This window comes from Parasteatoda tepidariorum, chromosome 7 (genome assembly GCF_982258835.1).
Source record: "Parasteatoda tepidariorum strain Cologne lab strain chromosome 7, Ptep-v5.0, whole genome shotgun sequence".
In the NCBI taxonomy this organism is placed as follows: Eukaryota; Metazoa; Arthropoda; class Arachnida; order Araneae; family Theridiidae; genus Parasteatoda; species Parasteatoda tepidariorum.
In genome coordinates, this window is record NC_141761.1 from 88,156,124 (window position 1) to 88,173,944 (window position 17,821).

The 17,821-nt window shown below is 29.8% G+C and overlaps 1 protein-coding gene across 1 annotated transcript in view; it reads right to left on the bottom strand.

The window, feature by feature from the left end:
* Positions 1-1,520: 1,520 nt before the first annotated feature.
* Positions 1,521-17,821, bottom strand: part of LOC107438386 (protein Wnt-1) — a 63,765-nt gene continuing 47,464 nt past the window's right edge. Inside the window, exon 4 of the mRNA XM_016050668.4 lies at positions 1,521-4,315. Coding sequence (XP_015906154.1) covers positions 3,839-4,315 — 477 coding nt within the window. The 3' untranslated portion in view covers positions 1,521-3,838. The remainder of the gene's footprint in view (positions 4,316-17,821) is intronic.

Consider the following 17,821-nt stretch of genomic DNA (forward strand, 5'->3'; position numbering starts at 1 on the left):
TTGTTGGGTATATATATATTTTTTTATTTCCAGTGGCAGGCCAATTTGAAAGAACAAACAGGATAAAATAAAAAGAAAAACAAGGCAAAAAGAGATAAATAGAATAGAATGCATAGTGACATGCTTAGTCCATACGGGCCCTAACCTCTCAGCAGCGTCCACACACAGTAGTGGAAATGAGCACAGGACAGACGGAAATATGGGGCAAGTCCATGTCCTCTACAAGGAGCTTGCATTTAGGACAGTCAAAAATGTTTATACTAAAAAGGTGTTTGGCCAGACAGTCATGGCCCGTTACAAGTCTAAAGAGAGCAACTGCCTTAAACCTGGGCTGATTTGGAATAGTTAAAATATAGTTGAACCAGGTTTTGTGTATATTGCTTTTACGGAAATTCTCTAAGAGCGTGTTCCGGAATTGATTTTGGACCAGCAATTTAAATGAGTGCAGAGAGATGGAGCAACGAGATGCTTGGGCAATAGTTGTTCCTTTCTTGGCCAAGAAATCAGCTTTTTCATTACCCCAAATCCTGCAATGTCCCGGGATCCATTGGAGGACGATTTGCTTGCCTTTTAGTGTCAGGTCTTATTACAGACGCAACTTTTCAAACATCTCTTCCTAATAAACATAATATGCATAAATTATATACTCTGACATAAATTTCCAGAGCCGATGACAATTACATCAATATAAATGTTGACTTTTAATATCTTCTCCAGAAGGACTAATTTAAAACTGATGCATTACGTAATTTAAGCGAATGGACAACATCACATTTCGAATTTAATTAGATCCATTAGTTTAAACTTTAAAAAAGGAAAACAATTTTCGTAAGAGAAGTTTGAAAAGCGGAAAAAATGCCCATTTAAACACGCATTTTGAGCTATATCCAAAATTTAAAAAAAAAAAAACACTGATTGAGCTACATTTTATTTTATTTTATAACCGGCGTTGAACAGCTGACCCAAATCAGAGTCTACGATCATTCAACTCCATTGCATTGTAATTTTGAACCCAACCCAGAAAACAAGGAAACTCCGGGATCAAGCATTGGGACAAACTGGCTTACGTGGAGGATTTTTGATGGAACTAACCCGCATTTGCGTTACATGGTGAGGAAAAGTACGAAATTTTATCATGGTTAACCCGACGGCAAAGGGATTCAAACCCATGATCCGTCTACCACTGAGAATAGTTAACGCCAGTACTGTGGTAGATGCGAGCCGTTAGCAGAATTCGTATCAACTAGCCATCGCTGGGATTTGAACCACATTGGCAAGCGAACGCTCTATCTCCTGAGCCATCACAACTGGCTGACCTACATTTGATCTTTTCCTGCATTCAGAATACTTTTCAATCTAGCTTAATGACATTGTTGTACTTAATAATGCTTTTACATAAAAATAAGTTTGCTACGAAATTTATGGATTTGTTCTCACTATATAATAAAAATTCATTCAAAACATGTTTAAAATTAGCACGTTTCAGAAAAAAATGTAAAAACAAAAAGAAACAAAGCAAATTTTGTTAAGCACAAGTCATTTATTTTACATAAAATCAAAACATTTATATCACATTTTCTGTAAAACACACAAAAACACACAATCTTTTGATTATAATTCTTTTTTAAATAGTATTTTGCGAAATTGCTGTAAAGAGATAAATTACGACCAAAACTGTATGTCTGAAAAAATAGTAACTCAGTTATAAAAATAGCATTGTATTCTCTACAGTAACAAATACTCAACTCAAATACATTTTACATTGCATTGTTATAATACAATAATACATCAAATACATTTTTTTTCTCAATAAACAAAAGTGAGATAGCTACTATAGTCTAGCTGTTTACTCATGTTTTCCATTTTCCTTAAATATTCATTTTAAACTTTAATATCGTGAAACCTGATTTGATTATAATAAATATTTCAATGTAAACATAATTTATCAAGGAAAAAAAATTGTTTTTTCTCTGTTCTTCAAATTGTTTGTATGCTTGTTAAAATTCTTAGTTGAGAAACATGTTAAGCAATGTTGTGAAAACTTACCCCTTTCTGGGTGTAAAAGTACATGTTGCAATCAAGTGTCATTATTTGAAGGTTTATTTAATCAGTCAGATCATTCATGGGCGTTTTTAGGAACTCTTTCTCCACGAAAAATTCAAAAAGCCAAACTTTAAGTAAATACCTTAAACTAAATCAAAGTTGCAATTTTAAACTAAATGCCCATTGCTGCAAACAAATTGGATGTCTGCAAGTGACGTCATCGCTGGTAAATCGTGGCATTTAAAGTTAATCAATCACGTATGCGTGACGTCACTTGCAGGCATCCAATTAAATCTGATCATAATGACTTTCTTCTCTAGTTGCCTGTATTCTATAATCTGGATTTAAAAAGAAAAATAGTTTAAATGTTTGGAAAATTATTAAACTTTACAAAAACGAAGGAAAAACGCAAACATTTGACACAATTTTTCACCTTCTTGTAGTCATCAACTGTGTTTTTTTTTTCCTTTTTTTTCCTAAGCTTTTCGCCAAGGAAAATAAAATAATAAAAAAGCCGAAGTTTTTAACACAGTGCTTTGAAGCATAGCTATAATTTTAGGCTGCACAAACCATCATAGCGTGAAAAATTATTTGCGCTTTAGAACATACAGGTATGTTAAATATTTTAAGAGTTCAATTTTTTTTCACCAAAAATTTCAAATTTGGTGAGTTTTTCACCTAGATGACAATTTTTAAAACTGAGAAATAATTTTCAATTTTCGCAAATTTTTAGAATTTTAGATAATGCAGCGTTGTAGCACTTTCCTAAATACTAAACAATTACATCCCTAACCCTTTCCCTTTTCACGAAACTGTGGATTTTCTTTATATTGACTTTTTGCGTCTTTTTCAGAATTATCACAGAGATTGCTGGATGGAGATAGGCTATATTTGATCTAACTGTCCTGAATAACCGTTGTAAACTCATATCAGTTATAAAAATAGCCTATTATATGTAGGCAAAATATCATTATTTCATATGACGGTCAGACTGTCCGAAAAACCGCCTTACTAATAAACAACTCATAGTCCTTATATTTTCTTATGAATCTAGAAAATGCACCTTGATAATAATTTTCCGAATATTAAAAAAATCAAATTGCAAACACTTTTTAATTTCAAAAAACCATGACAGCTCTTTAGACTGACAGTTTGTTTCATTTTTATATCAGTATAAAGGCTGCTAACTCGACAAAACTTAGCCTAACTGCCATGAATCCCTCTTACAAAATCACAACAGTAATAAAAATAGTATAAAAATCCTAAAAAGTGTTATTTTATGAGACGAAAAAGAACAGCTTTAAATAAAAGGTTTGTCTGAGGAAAATGTTTAATGAATAATTTCTTGATGTTTCTGTCCATTGTAAAACTTATTATCACTGATTCACTAAAATTAGGCTTGACATATTTTATCATGTCTTAGCCTTTCCACGTTAACAACCCAGCAAGAATTTCTAAAACCACATTCGCTACTTCGATGAAATTATCGCACAGTAATGGTTCATTCTCATTTTTTTTTTCACCACTTATATGCGCAATCACGTAACTGTGTGCAAAAAATATCTTTCTGTTTCACTATTTCAACTTCGAAACACATCCCTTTCTACTAACACAAAATAACATACAAGTAATACTGCGATGTATTGCAGATATATCGGGTCAACGCAAGCATATCATGTGTAGGGTTCGACTGGAAGACGTTCTTAAACTCGCAAAATGAGCTGACATTTAATCTTACAAAGATTCCCGTTCATGGCACTTCAGAGAGTTGGAATGCATAAATATTGGAATTCCTTCACAGGCACGAATGAACTAAACGCCTCGTCTTGCAAGTCCTGCACTCAACTTGACAACACCAGTGAAAAGTACAGTTACACCTACTCGTTTCCTCTCTGTGCTCCGCCTTGTGGCCCCGACCACAGCACATGAGGTCACATCCATCGACCCCGATGGAAGATGCATTGCAGATCCTGCCCAAAGTTCCTCGGTGGCCGAGATTCGAGTCTGGAAAGCAGAAATCTGGTGAGTTCTCAAAGTAGACGAGATCTTTTTTGGATGGTGGTTTGTGTTCTGGGTGGTATGGCTTGAAGAGTGCTCTTCTACGAACATTTCCCCGGTTGGTGACAAGAACCCTCGAGGCACCGTCGAACCTGTCTTTCAGTCCGTCTCCTACAGCTCGGAAAGGTGGCAATTGCATCCAGCAAGTTTGGACCGTGCAACTTCCTGACATTCCATGGCATTTACATTGCCTTCGCATGCCGGCTGCGACATGCTGCAAAAAAATAAGATTTTGTTTAACAAATGCATGATGCTGATATTTTATTGCAGTTCAAACAGTAACATAATAACATTAATAACACTATTGAACAAATGTTTTACTGCATTTAAGCAAATATTTGATATTGCCTGATTCTGGGATTTCAAATTTGAAATTAGTTTTGTTCTTAAAGCTACAGATTTTTTTAAATGACCTTTTTAGTAAAATTTTTGCTGAAATGAACAAAAAGCGTTATATATAACAAGGGGGGAACGAAAAAATGTTGCGACAAATTTCGAGGAAAGTTAAGGCACATCATCAGGATCAAAAATGCATAGAAACCTATGCACAGAAATGCTCCTCACCGCATATGATGACATTTCCGAGCATGGATTTCGACGCAGTTTTAATGATGTACCCTGATAATGTACCCTTACTTTCCTAAAAATTTGTATCAACATTTATGAGACCCCCTGTTCCATATAATATTTCTAAACTTTCTAAACGTATATTTCGACAAAAAGTAGACTAAAAATGCTATTTTAAGCAACAACAAGAAAAAAATTGGAGTTTGGAGAGGGAAGCTGATTGCATATTTAAAACAGCGATAAAAAGTATCTAAGATATTTTAAAAAAAAATTGTTTCCTAGTGTAAACATCATAACTTTTATCACAGTTCATCTAATTATTTTAAACATTTTCTGGATATTTTAAATCCGCTGTTGTTTAAAGAATCAAATTTGGTTGACTGCAATTAAAATAAATGAGACCCTATATCAGAGGAATCATAGTTCTTACACACTTTACAAACTGACCAAGAACACTATAATGCGTTATTTGTTCCTTAAAAAGACGTAATATGTCCTCCCTAATATGCCTTATTAATTATAAGCCATATTAATTTAAAAAGTTGGCATTGAATTTAGCTTTGGTAAAAAGGTACGTTTCTTTTCATTCGATAAATTGACAACAGTAACAGTGTACGAAACAATAAAATTGGCACAGCTTAGTCAAGCATGTATAAATCTTATGTAAATATTATTACTGTATATAGAAAAAAATGACTATTTTATTAGTTAATGGTTGGAAATGGGAGAAGTATTAATATTGTTTTCTAAAATAATATAATTTTCTTTGTGTAATTAATCGTTATGTATTAAAAGTTTAATGCAATTGTTGCCTCACTTGCTAATTAACATGCCTAAAATTAAATTGCTTTTGGAAAACCACAATGTCCATAATTAAGTTTCTTAAGAAATTACATCAGTCATTTGTGGATTGTCCTTCGGCCGCCAACATGAAGATAACAAGTTAACTGAGTCCACCTACCGGGGAATTTTCAATATTGATGATCAGGACATGGTGTGCACAGAGTAAAGTCTAAGAAAAACTCACATTATTAGTAGACGAGATAATTAGTTCTCAGACTTTATAGATGAGAAACTTTGTATCTATTTATAGAACTGTCCCAGTAGAAAAACATGCTATAACTTGTTATAAATTCAATATTCAATTGGATTTGAGTCGTTGGACACGAATTTAATGTAATTAAATAATTATCCGAACTTAATTAGATTTTTTTTATGAAGCTAATTACTACACAGAGTTTAATTTCAAGTTGATTGAAAGAATATATAATACTTTATGTATTTTTAAATGTAAATATAAATATAATAGTTCTGTTATCAGAAATTTATCAATTAACTACTGCCACTCAGAGAATTAATCTCTTGATGAGTTATAAACTTAAACAAAGATGTTTAAGTATTTCAATTTAATGCCGATTTTAAAAAAATTTCAACGTGAAAAATTACTTTTTTTACTTTATAGCTTATTATCTTTTACTACAAACAAATATAATTGTTGAAATTTCGAACGATTTTAGAATTAAACTAAACTAAACCAAAGAAACCAAATTGAGTCGGTTTTAAAATTCATTTTAATTACAAATAATATGCTTTTTAATGGACTTTTTTCAAGAACTTTTTTCTGTTTCTTTTTTTCTTTTTTTTTAATCCAGCCCACTGTTACAATTCGATACTTTTCTTCTTAGTTCAATAAACTAATGGTTCAATAAAGCCAGTAAAACTTACTGGTGGACGAGATATCTCGTTCATAAACGTTATAAATTACCTGTTGGATGCATCAAATGTATTAATTTTTGAATTGTAGTTGTAATTTTCTAATATTACTTATACCAAAATTATATATAATATTAATACCAAACTTAGCTTCAGTGAATTATTTTCCTGGTTCACAAAATTTCTTTCCTAAGCCTTAAAAATATATCTATTGTAAAAATGAAAAAAAAAATAATTTTATTAAAAAATATAGTGAAATGGTTCTTTTCTTTTTGGGGTATTATCGAGCATTCCTAAAATACGACAAAGACAAAGTCTGTTTTTAAAAAAAGGATCATGGTTCACTTCTATTAAAAATCCCAGATAGACGAGTTATCTCGTTCATAAACTTCATAAATTATCCATTGGATGAAATACGTTGTATCAATTTTTGAGTTGCAGTCACAAATCATTAATTTTACTAACAATGTGCAACATCAAACTCAGCTTCAGTGGATGTAAATATTTCCCAGGCTTACGAAAGCTCTGACTTAAGCCTACAAAAAACAGTTGTTGTGAAGCAATTTCGAATTTTAAAAAAAAATATATATTGAAATGGTTCTTTTATTTTTGTGTTATTAAACCCTTGTTACTTTACTATTATTTTTTTTTTCAATCTGCTCTTCTGATTTGTGGGAAGACATTCTTTGTTCAGCCTATCGTGCATTCCCATAGTACAGCGAAGTCAAAGTCTGTACCTATAAAAAGAGGCATGGTTCGTTAGAGTGCAGCTTGAGGAATAAAGCTCTTTAAAAAAGAAAAAGAAAAAAAGAAGAATGAGAACAGGTTCTTAGTGTCACGACACACAATTCTTCTCTGCTCAATATTTCAAGTAAGGTGAAAAAAGAGGAGTGGATAAAGAAGAGACAGAGAAAGAAAAAAAAAAAACAGCAACAGCTGACGACCACCGGTGGTGAGTATTGTCCAGTGAAGTGTTTTGCAATTCATAAATCAATTAGTCCTTTTTGCCTCAGGGGTCTTTGCGTGACTCCATTAACTGGTATCTTGGGGTGGTCCCGAACACAGCTCTATCCGTCACAATCACCACGCTTTGTGGTAAAGTGTGGTGTAAGCTAGAATCATCTCAATCGAGTTGGAAAAATCGCGCTTCTGCTTGATTAGAGGTAAAAAGAAAACTACAAACACAATGGAACAGGGTTTACAAGACAAAGAAATACTGCTATTTGCGAATGGAAAAGTCCTCACGCCTGGCAAGCTGTTAGCTTTGTTGTTTTTGTTGTTAATTAATGATGGCTTGGCAGAGAAGGAACATCTCTTTTTAGTGATGTTTCTCTCACGAAGGAATTCAATCTACAGAAATATGTCGTTCAAAAACTCTTTGTTAGAGTGGATGGAACTAAATGTAATTTTTAGCTATAATAATTCATGATTAATATAAAATAATTCATAGGTATAGCGGTTTATAATCAAAAATTCATTTTGATTTTTGTATCAATTATCATCCACTCTCAAAAATTCGGTTCGATGTAGGCAAATAATACTTTGCAATCTTAGAAAGTAACCGAATCATGTTTTCCTTCTAATAGAAACAGAGTTTCATGTAACCGAGATAACTATGGATTAATTTGCACGATAGTATGGTTCAAGTTGGCTCCATATTCAGATTTAAGCAATTTTGAACAATATTAGGGTTCAATCACGTTGCTTCAAAAATTCTAACAGCTGAAAAAACTCGAAAATAAATCCTAGCCAGAATTTTTTTTATTCGTTTAATTTTATTTTATTTAATTTGATGAAGTTGAAGCACATGTTAACCTTTGATACACAATACATAGTGTCAAAGATCTATCAAAATGTGAAATTATAAGGAATTCCTTATTCAAATTCCTAAAATATTTGATGAATATAAAGGAATTATTAAAAAAAAAGAAGAAAAAAACAGCTAAACGAAGATAACACTTTATTTTGGACCTTAAAAATATTCTTTTCAAAACGAACTGAAAAAGAGAAAGGGAAAAAAAAGCAATGCACTATTAACGAAGACTTGATGAGCGTTGCCGTTGATAAAAAGAAGAAAAACAATTTTAAAGGAAAAAAATCTAAAACTAGTCGGTGTAAGAAATAAGTCCTTTGTGCTTATAATGCTTTTTTAGAGCTAAATCTGACACTAATGAATCAAATAGGAATGGGATTATATGGCTTAGTTCAATGTAGTACACAAATAACAGGTCAGTACATTTAAATTCACACTGTTTAGTGAATTACTATGAAAGTGTAATGATACAAAAGGAATTTTTGCAACTTAAACTGCTTAAAAGTTTCCAGTTCCGTGTGCTGCACATAAAAGTGCAGGGTATCCAAAAAAAGACTATTTTTGAAAATTTAACAGAGAAGTACTGAATGCTGAAAAAGAATAACTCTTTTATCGAATTTACGAGACTGGGCATAAATTTTATACTCAGAATTCCTGTTTTATGTTCCAAAAGCAAGAATTTCAACAGATGCCGCTGCAAGTAGTAAATCTCAAAAAAGAAAATGAAATTAACATCACAAATTTTTAAAATCTTTCAAGAAGTAAAATTCACATCATCGTGTTTTCGAAATGTCTTTCATGAACCACTATCTCATGTTATAATTAGAGGACGAAATTTGCCTATTTCAATACGTAACGTAAAAAAAATGGTAGAAAGTATTCGCAGCGCTATCTATCGGAAAATGTTTGAACTAAAACTAAATCCTGGAAGAAAACATGCCCTCTCACGTGATTTTTCCGCAAGAAGTGTTTTTTCAACTTCAACTAATTTTAATTAATAAACAATTGCCTAATTTGAAGTATCCCAGTACATCAATAAAAAGTGTTCTTACTTTCCTGTCTAAAAGTGTTTTTCTTTTTTTTCTTTTTAATGTTCTTCCGAATTTTCCCTGCAGTACATACAGCAGTGCGCTTTATTATCCAATCAAGCGATTGAAAATTTCGTATATAGTGACACTTGTATGGCAAACTTTATGGACTTAATAGTTGAAAGTAGATCTTTCATAAATGCTTTTATAATACAAGAATTTAATTTCAAAACAAATAAAACTAAAATAAAATCGGGTGAAAACGACCACTTCACATGTTTGTTTAGGAACACAAACTAACCCAGACAATGTTCCATGAATGAAACCATTTTATTTGGTTTCGCTAAATAGTGAGATCAAAGCGAGAAGTCTACTTGAACAAATAATAACTAAAGCAATACAGTATAAACAAAAATCGTACAAAAACTAACGTAAAACGTACATTTTTCTCTTAACGTACTTAAAATTTTGTACGTGAAAATTTGCGTATTTAAATTTTATACATAGTTGAATTTCATGCATTTTATACAATTGCACATTAAGGCACTATGCATTCGTTTCAAATTAAAATAAAATCAAAGTTGCCCTTTCCCCATAGGATTGAACTTGCACTGTAATTGACTTCAGATGATCTACAAACAAATGAAATGTAAAGCCTCTGAGTTCGCTGCAACTCCGACAGCTAACTAACGTAATAACTCTGCCGGTAAAATAAAAAACAAAATCAATGCATTTAAAATAAAGAAAAATTGACTAGACGTTAAAAGAAAAATAATTAAGAATTGTAAACTAGACATTGAAGAAAAAGAAAGAAAGAAAAGCAAGCAAAAAATGTTCTTCAAAAAAAAAATCTGATTGATTATTTCCGTAAACGTCGAGAAGTTGCAAACGATGTGAAAAGCAATATGATAAAATACACTTATTTTTTATACAACTGTTTGAAGTCATTCATTAGTGTTGATTTCCTATTCGACTAGTCGGGGTTCTTCTGCCCCCGACCGGGCTGAATGACAGCCCTACAGGATGATCCCTGTTGTCGTATTCGCCAACTTCTTGTTGGGTCCCCGCAGGAGGGGGGCTCTCACCAGAAGTATCTACTGATTTCATTACACGTATCAAATGTTGAACACAGATTTAAACACTACTAAAGGCAAATAATAATAATAATAAAAGGTAAAAGCTATGAGAAAATTTTTGTTTTTGGAAAAAAAGAAACGGAAATTTTGTGGCAGAATTTAATTAAAATTAATTACAATAATATTTGTTCAATATTATTTTTTATTAAAATATTATATGTAATTTATGAATTTTTTCATAAATCATGTTTATTATTATTACTTGTTAGATTGCTTTGTTTCAGTGCAAAGGTTCTGGTACTAAACAATTACTTCTAAATTAAGACACTTTCTAATTACTGATCAACTAATCAAAATTAATTATAAAATTAATACATTATTAATTGAATAAGCCTATTAAAGTGAAACAAGTAAAGCCAATGAGAATTTTTTTGTTTTTGAAAGGGAAAAAAAAACGGAAATTTTGTAGTCGAATTTAAAAATAAATTACAATCATGTTTGTTTAATGTTCCTTTTATTAAATTTTACACACAATTTATGAATTTTTTCAATAAAATAAATTTATAAAATTAATGCATTATTAAATGAATAAACCTATTAAAGTAAGTTCAAATTAGTTCAATTAATAATTACTTCCAAGTTAGTTTAAAAAATACTTACTTTTAATTCTTAATAAAATATGTATTGAAATAATACTTAAATATCTTATTAATTAAATCTCCTCGAGTTAATAATTAATTGAAGAAGATGCATAATTTAATTTAATTTAAGAAACTTTATTATATTTAATTATTTTTTTTAATATTTTTGCCAAAAGTTAGGTTTTATCATTGTAATTAATATAATTGATAAGCTTGGAGACATTATAACGTTAAGCCACATTTCAAATTATTCAGGTGAGTGTCTGCATTTAGGCATTTAGTATGTTACTGAATATCATGCCATTACCTAGTGGAAATTCCAGAAATTCATTAAGTACCTATCCGGAAACAATTCAAAAGAATAGGTTGATATAAATTTGTCATCTTTGGAAAAAGTGAGGCTTTTCAAAACATTAGCCAAATCAGTTTGTAAGAAATTTGCTTAAAATTACAGAAACCCAACAGTGGTTAATATTGATTAAACCGATACAGCATTTAAAATGTTGTTCTTTTTCTTAACTGTGAGTTTTGAAACCTGAAACTGAATTTTCATCTATAATTCTTTTTAATATTTCGATTATTTTTGAAAATAATGTAAAATGCCAACAAAAAATGTGGCAAAACTTAAAAAATATAATTTTTCTTTCAATAAGAAAATATTAAATAAGTTACGAAAAGGATATGCTTTCAAAAATAATGCGCAAATATTTCTCACCAAACTTTTTAATTTAAAATAACTAAATAAATAATTACGTTTCTCTGATCATCGTTCTCCCAGTTCATAATTGTTCGTTTTCAGAAACTATGATTCTGATTATTTTATTCAGTTTCAACTAATGCATACGTTACAAATCAAATTCAGGAGTAGAAGACCATCCAGACTTGAGACTTCAGTCACTTGACATTTAATTCTAATTCTAATATTGTTATGCAAAAATAAAAAAATTATTCTTCGCATTAAATATATCCAAATAATTCGTAGTCTTTTTGATTCGTAGTCATTTACAGCTGATAATGAGTTTCATTTATGAAGTCTGGGTTCTATCAAAAAAGGAGATCAATCATTTAGGGTTCTATAACCCAAAACAATAGGGTACCACCAATCGAGTGCAAGAGCGCAAAAACCAGATATATGTCTACTCGTAAACTAAACTGAAAGCGTTAAGAACGAACTTTGGTCCGCATACTCTTTTTGAACTCTCAACATTAGCGTATAAAATTTTAGAAAGCGTATAGAATTTTAATTTGAAAAGGATTCACTTTTAGTTAATTTTTGTTTAATAATATAAAAAAAAATCAAAATAAAAAATAATATTTTTAAAAACCACGTTTTTGTAGTGTAGAATAATAATTAAAAAACAAAAATTTGAAAAGCGAAAAACGTGGGGCGCATGTAATACATTACAGTAACAGTACGTGTGCTCATGAGAATATGTGTATGTATATCTGTAACTGTATCGGAGCGTGTATGTGTATGAGCAAGAAAATGTTTATATGTATGTGTATATGACTGTTATATATTTCATGCGCCCCACTTCCTTCGTTTTTCAAATATTTGTTTTTTAATTATTATTCTCCACTACAAAAACGTGGTTTTTAAAAATATTCTTTTTTATTTTTATTTTTTATTTTTACTCACTTCCAAAATCTCAATTTTTTCACTCACTGCACACAAAACTTTTCAACTGACATGTGACACTAATTTGAAATAATCTAATCGACAACAAAAGACAATCACGAAAATATTAATTTTTCTTTAATTTTAATATTATATTACTTTGTATGTCTTTTTTCTCTTCATTTTTATGCATTGTCATCCAATTCTGAACTATGTGCCAAATTTGAAGCCTGTAGCTAGTCGGGAAGTTAGTTTAAAATCGATTACAAAATTCCATCCGAACAGACATACACGAAGGCAAATTGATATAAACGTGGTAAAATAGCAATGCTAGAATTGCTAAGCAATGCTTTCAAGCTTGATTATTTTTGTCATAAATAAATAAAATAGAAAAATTACAATACGAGGTTGTGCGCTCTTTTATGAGCTCAAGACTTTCATTTTAGATAAATTGATCCTCAGTTAACGTTTAAATAATAAAAAGCTTTATCCCATACGATTAATTTAGCTACCACATCAAGATCTAAATACTTTCACGTTAAGTATTTTTTTTTCAGTAGATTTCTTTAATTTAAAACAAGTAACAATAAATTCAAAATTTTGATAAAATTATCCGCATTACGTTCTTTACCAAAATACAGAAATCACGTTGAACTATAATAACATACTCCTTTTCAGATAACATCAAATTAAAATTCATGATAAATTAAGTATGCAAAAATCTAAAAAAAAGGTAATAACTTTTAGTTAACATAACTATCCGTCTCAATTTCTAAGATCTAAAGACTGTAATTTTTGCAGTCCTTAATTAAGCATGGCTTGTCGTAACAACTATCATAAACTTTCTGGCTTGGATCACCAGCTAGGTCTTGCTTAATTTTCTAATGAGGGACTAAACGTATAGTTTGATTTACTTCAATGTCCTCCTGGTTTAACTATCATTGCTTTGGCCGTCCCGCTGTGGAACGCGCAATTAAGCAGGAATGAATGATAATATTTGATGCGGAACGTATATCAGGTTTTTTCCATAGGAATTATGGAGTGCTATTAACTTCTAAATGAGAGTGTTTTATTTCTGTCTAATGTTTTGATTGTCGATTACGTGTCCTTATAACGAGTCCAAACTAGTTTTGTTTTGCGCTTGTTCGGAGTTATGAGACGGAATTATAAATGAGTTGTTCGTAAAGTTTATGCTGGTTGGTAGGTGGCATATGGACAGATATATATTACCTAATTAAAAACTTCATTCGCTTCAAAAAAATATATATAAATAGCAAATAACTGTCGACATGTGTAAGGCGCTTCAAAAATCGGTGCCCGTTTTCAAGACTTGCCAAAGTTGAATGAGAAGAAACAAAAGTGATTTGAAATAAAAACGTAAAGGTGACAACGAAAAATGAAGGAGAGAAACAAATCTAGAAAAAACGCAATAGCCAAGAGAAAGAAAAGGGGGAAAACAGAACAAGAAAAACCATAGTGGCCGAGAGAGGCAAATCAGGGTAAAATGCATTTCCTCGCACACTATGGTAGTGAGGAATTTATGGCATTAACAAGGGAATCAGCATTCATATGAATGAAGCAATGTTACGTTTTCATCTTTCTTCGAAACTGTAATTTTCCTAGTTTAGTACCTCACCTTTATTTTTCCATTTTTCATTAGCAACTTTTCGTTTTTTATTTCAAATCGCTTTTACTTCTTTTCATTCACGTCTGGCAAGTCTTGAAAATAGGCGCCTGTTTTTAAAGCGCTTGAAATATTCTACTGTTATTTGCTATTTATATCTTTTTGAAGCGAAATGAAGTTTATCAGGTAATATCTCACCGCTTCAGTTCCTAGGAATTATTTATTTAAGATATATATATATATATATATATATATATATATATATATATATATATATATATATTTGAGTACATGGAAGCAAATGACAATTATAGAAAACGAAGTTGCATTACTCTGAAAGAGGGGAATTAATAATAGTCACCTACTTCAAAGTCAATGCGAGATTATTATTTTTTTTTTCATTCATAAAAGCTGTAGTAGTATTATTAATTCATTTTCTGTTCCTTTATTTCTTTATGCATAAAATAAAATTAAACTCGCAAAAATAAATTGCGGTTTTTTTTAGTATCAGTTACTACTAAATATACAGTCAATTTTGTTCCCAATGTGTTTTATTGCATTGCGTATTATTGTATTGCATGTGCTCCCTATTGTATCCTATTGTATGAGTCCTATTGCATAATCAGCATTAATGTAATTTTGTCCGGGTCAGCCTGGTACCTAGCACCTCCCTAGTTTTATTTATGTATTTATATTATAAAACTTTTTAAAATCTGTTTTGGAAGCAGATTTTTAAAAATGAACTTACATTTTGTGCATTTGTTCTAAAATAAATACTTAAGTTGCTTCAACTTTTTTTTTACTAAAGTAATAATAAATACTGCAACACATATATTTTTCATGACTTAATGCTACTTAGCCTTTTTCCTCGATATTAAAAAAATAGTAAGGGCCGCCGACGCTGTTTTGGGTGCTCAACTTAACTTTACATTATAACTTTATAAAACTTAAAAAGTTGAAAAAGTTTAGTGTGTAGAAAAATTTATAGGAATTATGATGGAATAAAAATTAATTTTCGATAATTCGTTTGAGAATTATTAGCTGTTAAACATGTTAGAAAAAATACCATATGAGCCGCTCTGCAGACCGCAGGAACGCAGAATTTAAATTCGGCATGCCGTAATTTTTTTATGACTTTAATTTTTTTTTTAGAAATTAAATTTGTTTGAAAGTTATTTCATTTTTAAGTACTTTTTTGCAATTTTTCTCACCTTTTTTCTTTGCGTTACATTTTTCTGTGCCGAGCAAAAACTTTAAAACTTAACTTGAAATCGCGAAGTTGTGTAGAAAAAAAATTTACAAGGAGTTCGCTGAAATAAAAAAAAAAATACGATTCGATTAGTTCAAGAAATTAACAACTTATAGCAAAAACAAAAGCAAAAAAAAAATGTTGGGAGATCTACAGCCCACTGAAATGCAGCTACCGAGTTAAAACTTGACGTGCTGATTACACCATTTTCAATTATTAGTTTAACGTGAGTTTTTTTTTCTTTAATTTTCAAAATTTCTATATGTTCTAAAGTTATTGTAGAAAGTTCTTTTCCAATTTTTTTCTTTAAGTAATAATTATTTATTCATTGTAGTACTATCGATACATTTGATTTATGAGCTCACGCTTGTTGTCAAAATTAACAGAAAAGGAAAAACCGATAATGCCTGATACAAATCTTACAGTCTACATTGAAAGATAATATAATGAAAGAAAATTTTGTTTAAAACTCAAAACACTTAACTCATGAGAAACAAAACCCTTTCCCTATTTGAATAGTTAAAAGTCCAGTTAATGACTAAAATTATTTTTTATATCTTTTGACTAAGTCACACAAACTGTATTACATTGATAATTTTTTTTTCAAGTACAAATGATTATTTTTCGAATTCAGAAAATCGTTCATTAACGCTAGCTCGTAACATCGTTCGTTCATAACGATTAACAAACTAGCAAAATGTTCTTACATAAAACTACGAAAATTGCATATTTTGTAGTCAAAATTTCTTTTGTTTTTCCACGTGAAATATTGACTTTTATAGTGCATTACGAACTACTTCAAGTAGTGCATTAAGAAATAACATACTTGTCCCACAGTACTGAAACGGTATTTTTTTTCTTCTTTAAACTGTAATGACGGTCTAATTTAAAAATGAAAAATTCTTGATAATCGCAATTAATTTTAAAGCGCAAACGAAAACAATAGATGATATATTCATTGAAATAAAAGGAAATATATTCACAGAATCATTTTAGTATTGCTAATAAATACACATTTTTAACAAAACGAATAAACTATGTATAATGACTTTTTTAATTACGCCTACAAAGTTGAATTTCTTTCCTCCGCTTTTTAATTTCTGGTTTTACCCAGACATATATAACCTTAAAAAATAAAAGTTTGACAGTGGTGGGTAATTTTTATTGTAACGTGAAAATGACTTCCTTTATTTTTGTTTTATTGTTTGCGAAAGGAGAGAAATAGATTTAGAAATATAATTTATATTAATTTTAAGATCCTGATATTTAATTTGTATTTTTTTTATTTCAATAAACCATCTGCTAGATTTTTATTTTAAATTTAGCTCAAATTACGAGCTTAGGAAAATGGGCATGATATAGCCTGAAATGCATATTTGAAAGGAAAAAAAAATTTCTAATATGTATTTACAAAAATGAACATAACTTAAAATACAATTCTTAAAAAATGTTTCAAATGTGTATTTAAGAAAACGGACATAACTTAAAATGCATATTTGAAATATGTTTCAAATTTGTATTTATGAAAACGGACAAAACTTGGCATGCATATTTGAAACTTGTCTCAAATGTGTATTTAAGGAAGCGGAGATAACTTAAAATGCATGTTTGAAATATGTTTCAAATCTGTATTTATGAAAACGGACAAAATTTGTCATGCGTATTTGACACATGTTTCAAATGCGTATTTAAGGGGATAACTTAAAATGCGTGTTTGAAATTTTTATTTAAAACAACGGAAACAACTTAAACGGCATGTTTGAAATATATTTCAAATATGTATTTAAGAAAACGGACTTAATCCAAGCATGTTTGAAAAAAAATGCTTCAAAATTTTATTTAAAAAAACGGACAAAACTTAAAATATATGTTTGGAGTATGTTTCAAATGAGTATTTAGAAAATGGACGTAACTTGAAATGCCTGTTTGAAAGAAATGGGCTTACGTTTTAAAAAAATAGATATAAAGTAAATCAGGAGCCATTTTAATTTTCTTAAAAGCGCATTTGACCAAAATAAAAAATTCAGTTACGAAATTCTAAATTTCAAATCGGACAACCATTTGTATATTATATTTGTATTACTAGTATATTTGTTCTATTTATTTGTATTACAATTATTATTAATGTTAACAATATAGCAAAAGTATATAGTTATTAGAAGATGTACATTTTTTGTATTAAAATTTTCATTATTTATGTAACCTGGAAAAATACAATAGGCATAAAAATAGTTTGAAAACCAAGTAAAATACCATAAAAACATTCTTAAAACTGAAATTGTCTAAAATAAAAAGTTCAGCTACGAAATTCTATATTTTAAATCATTTGTTTACAGTGTGAGTATTATAATCATTATTATTAATTATATAATTATTATAATCATTATTATT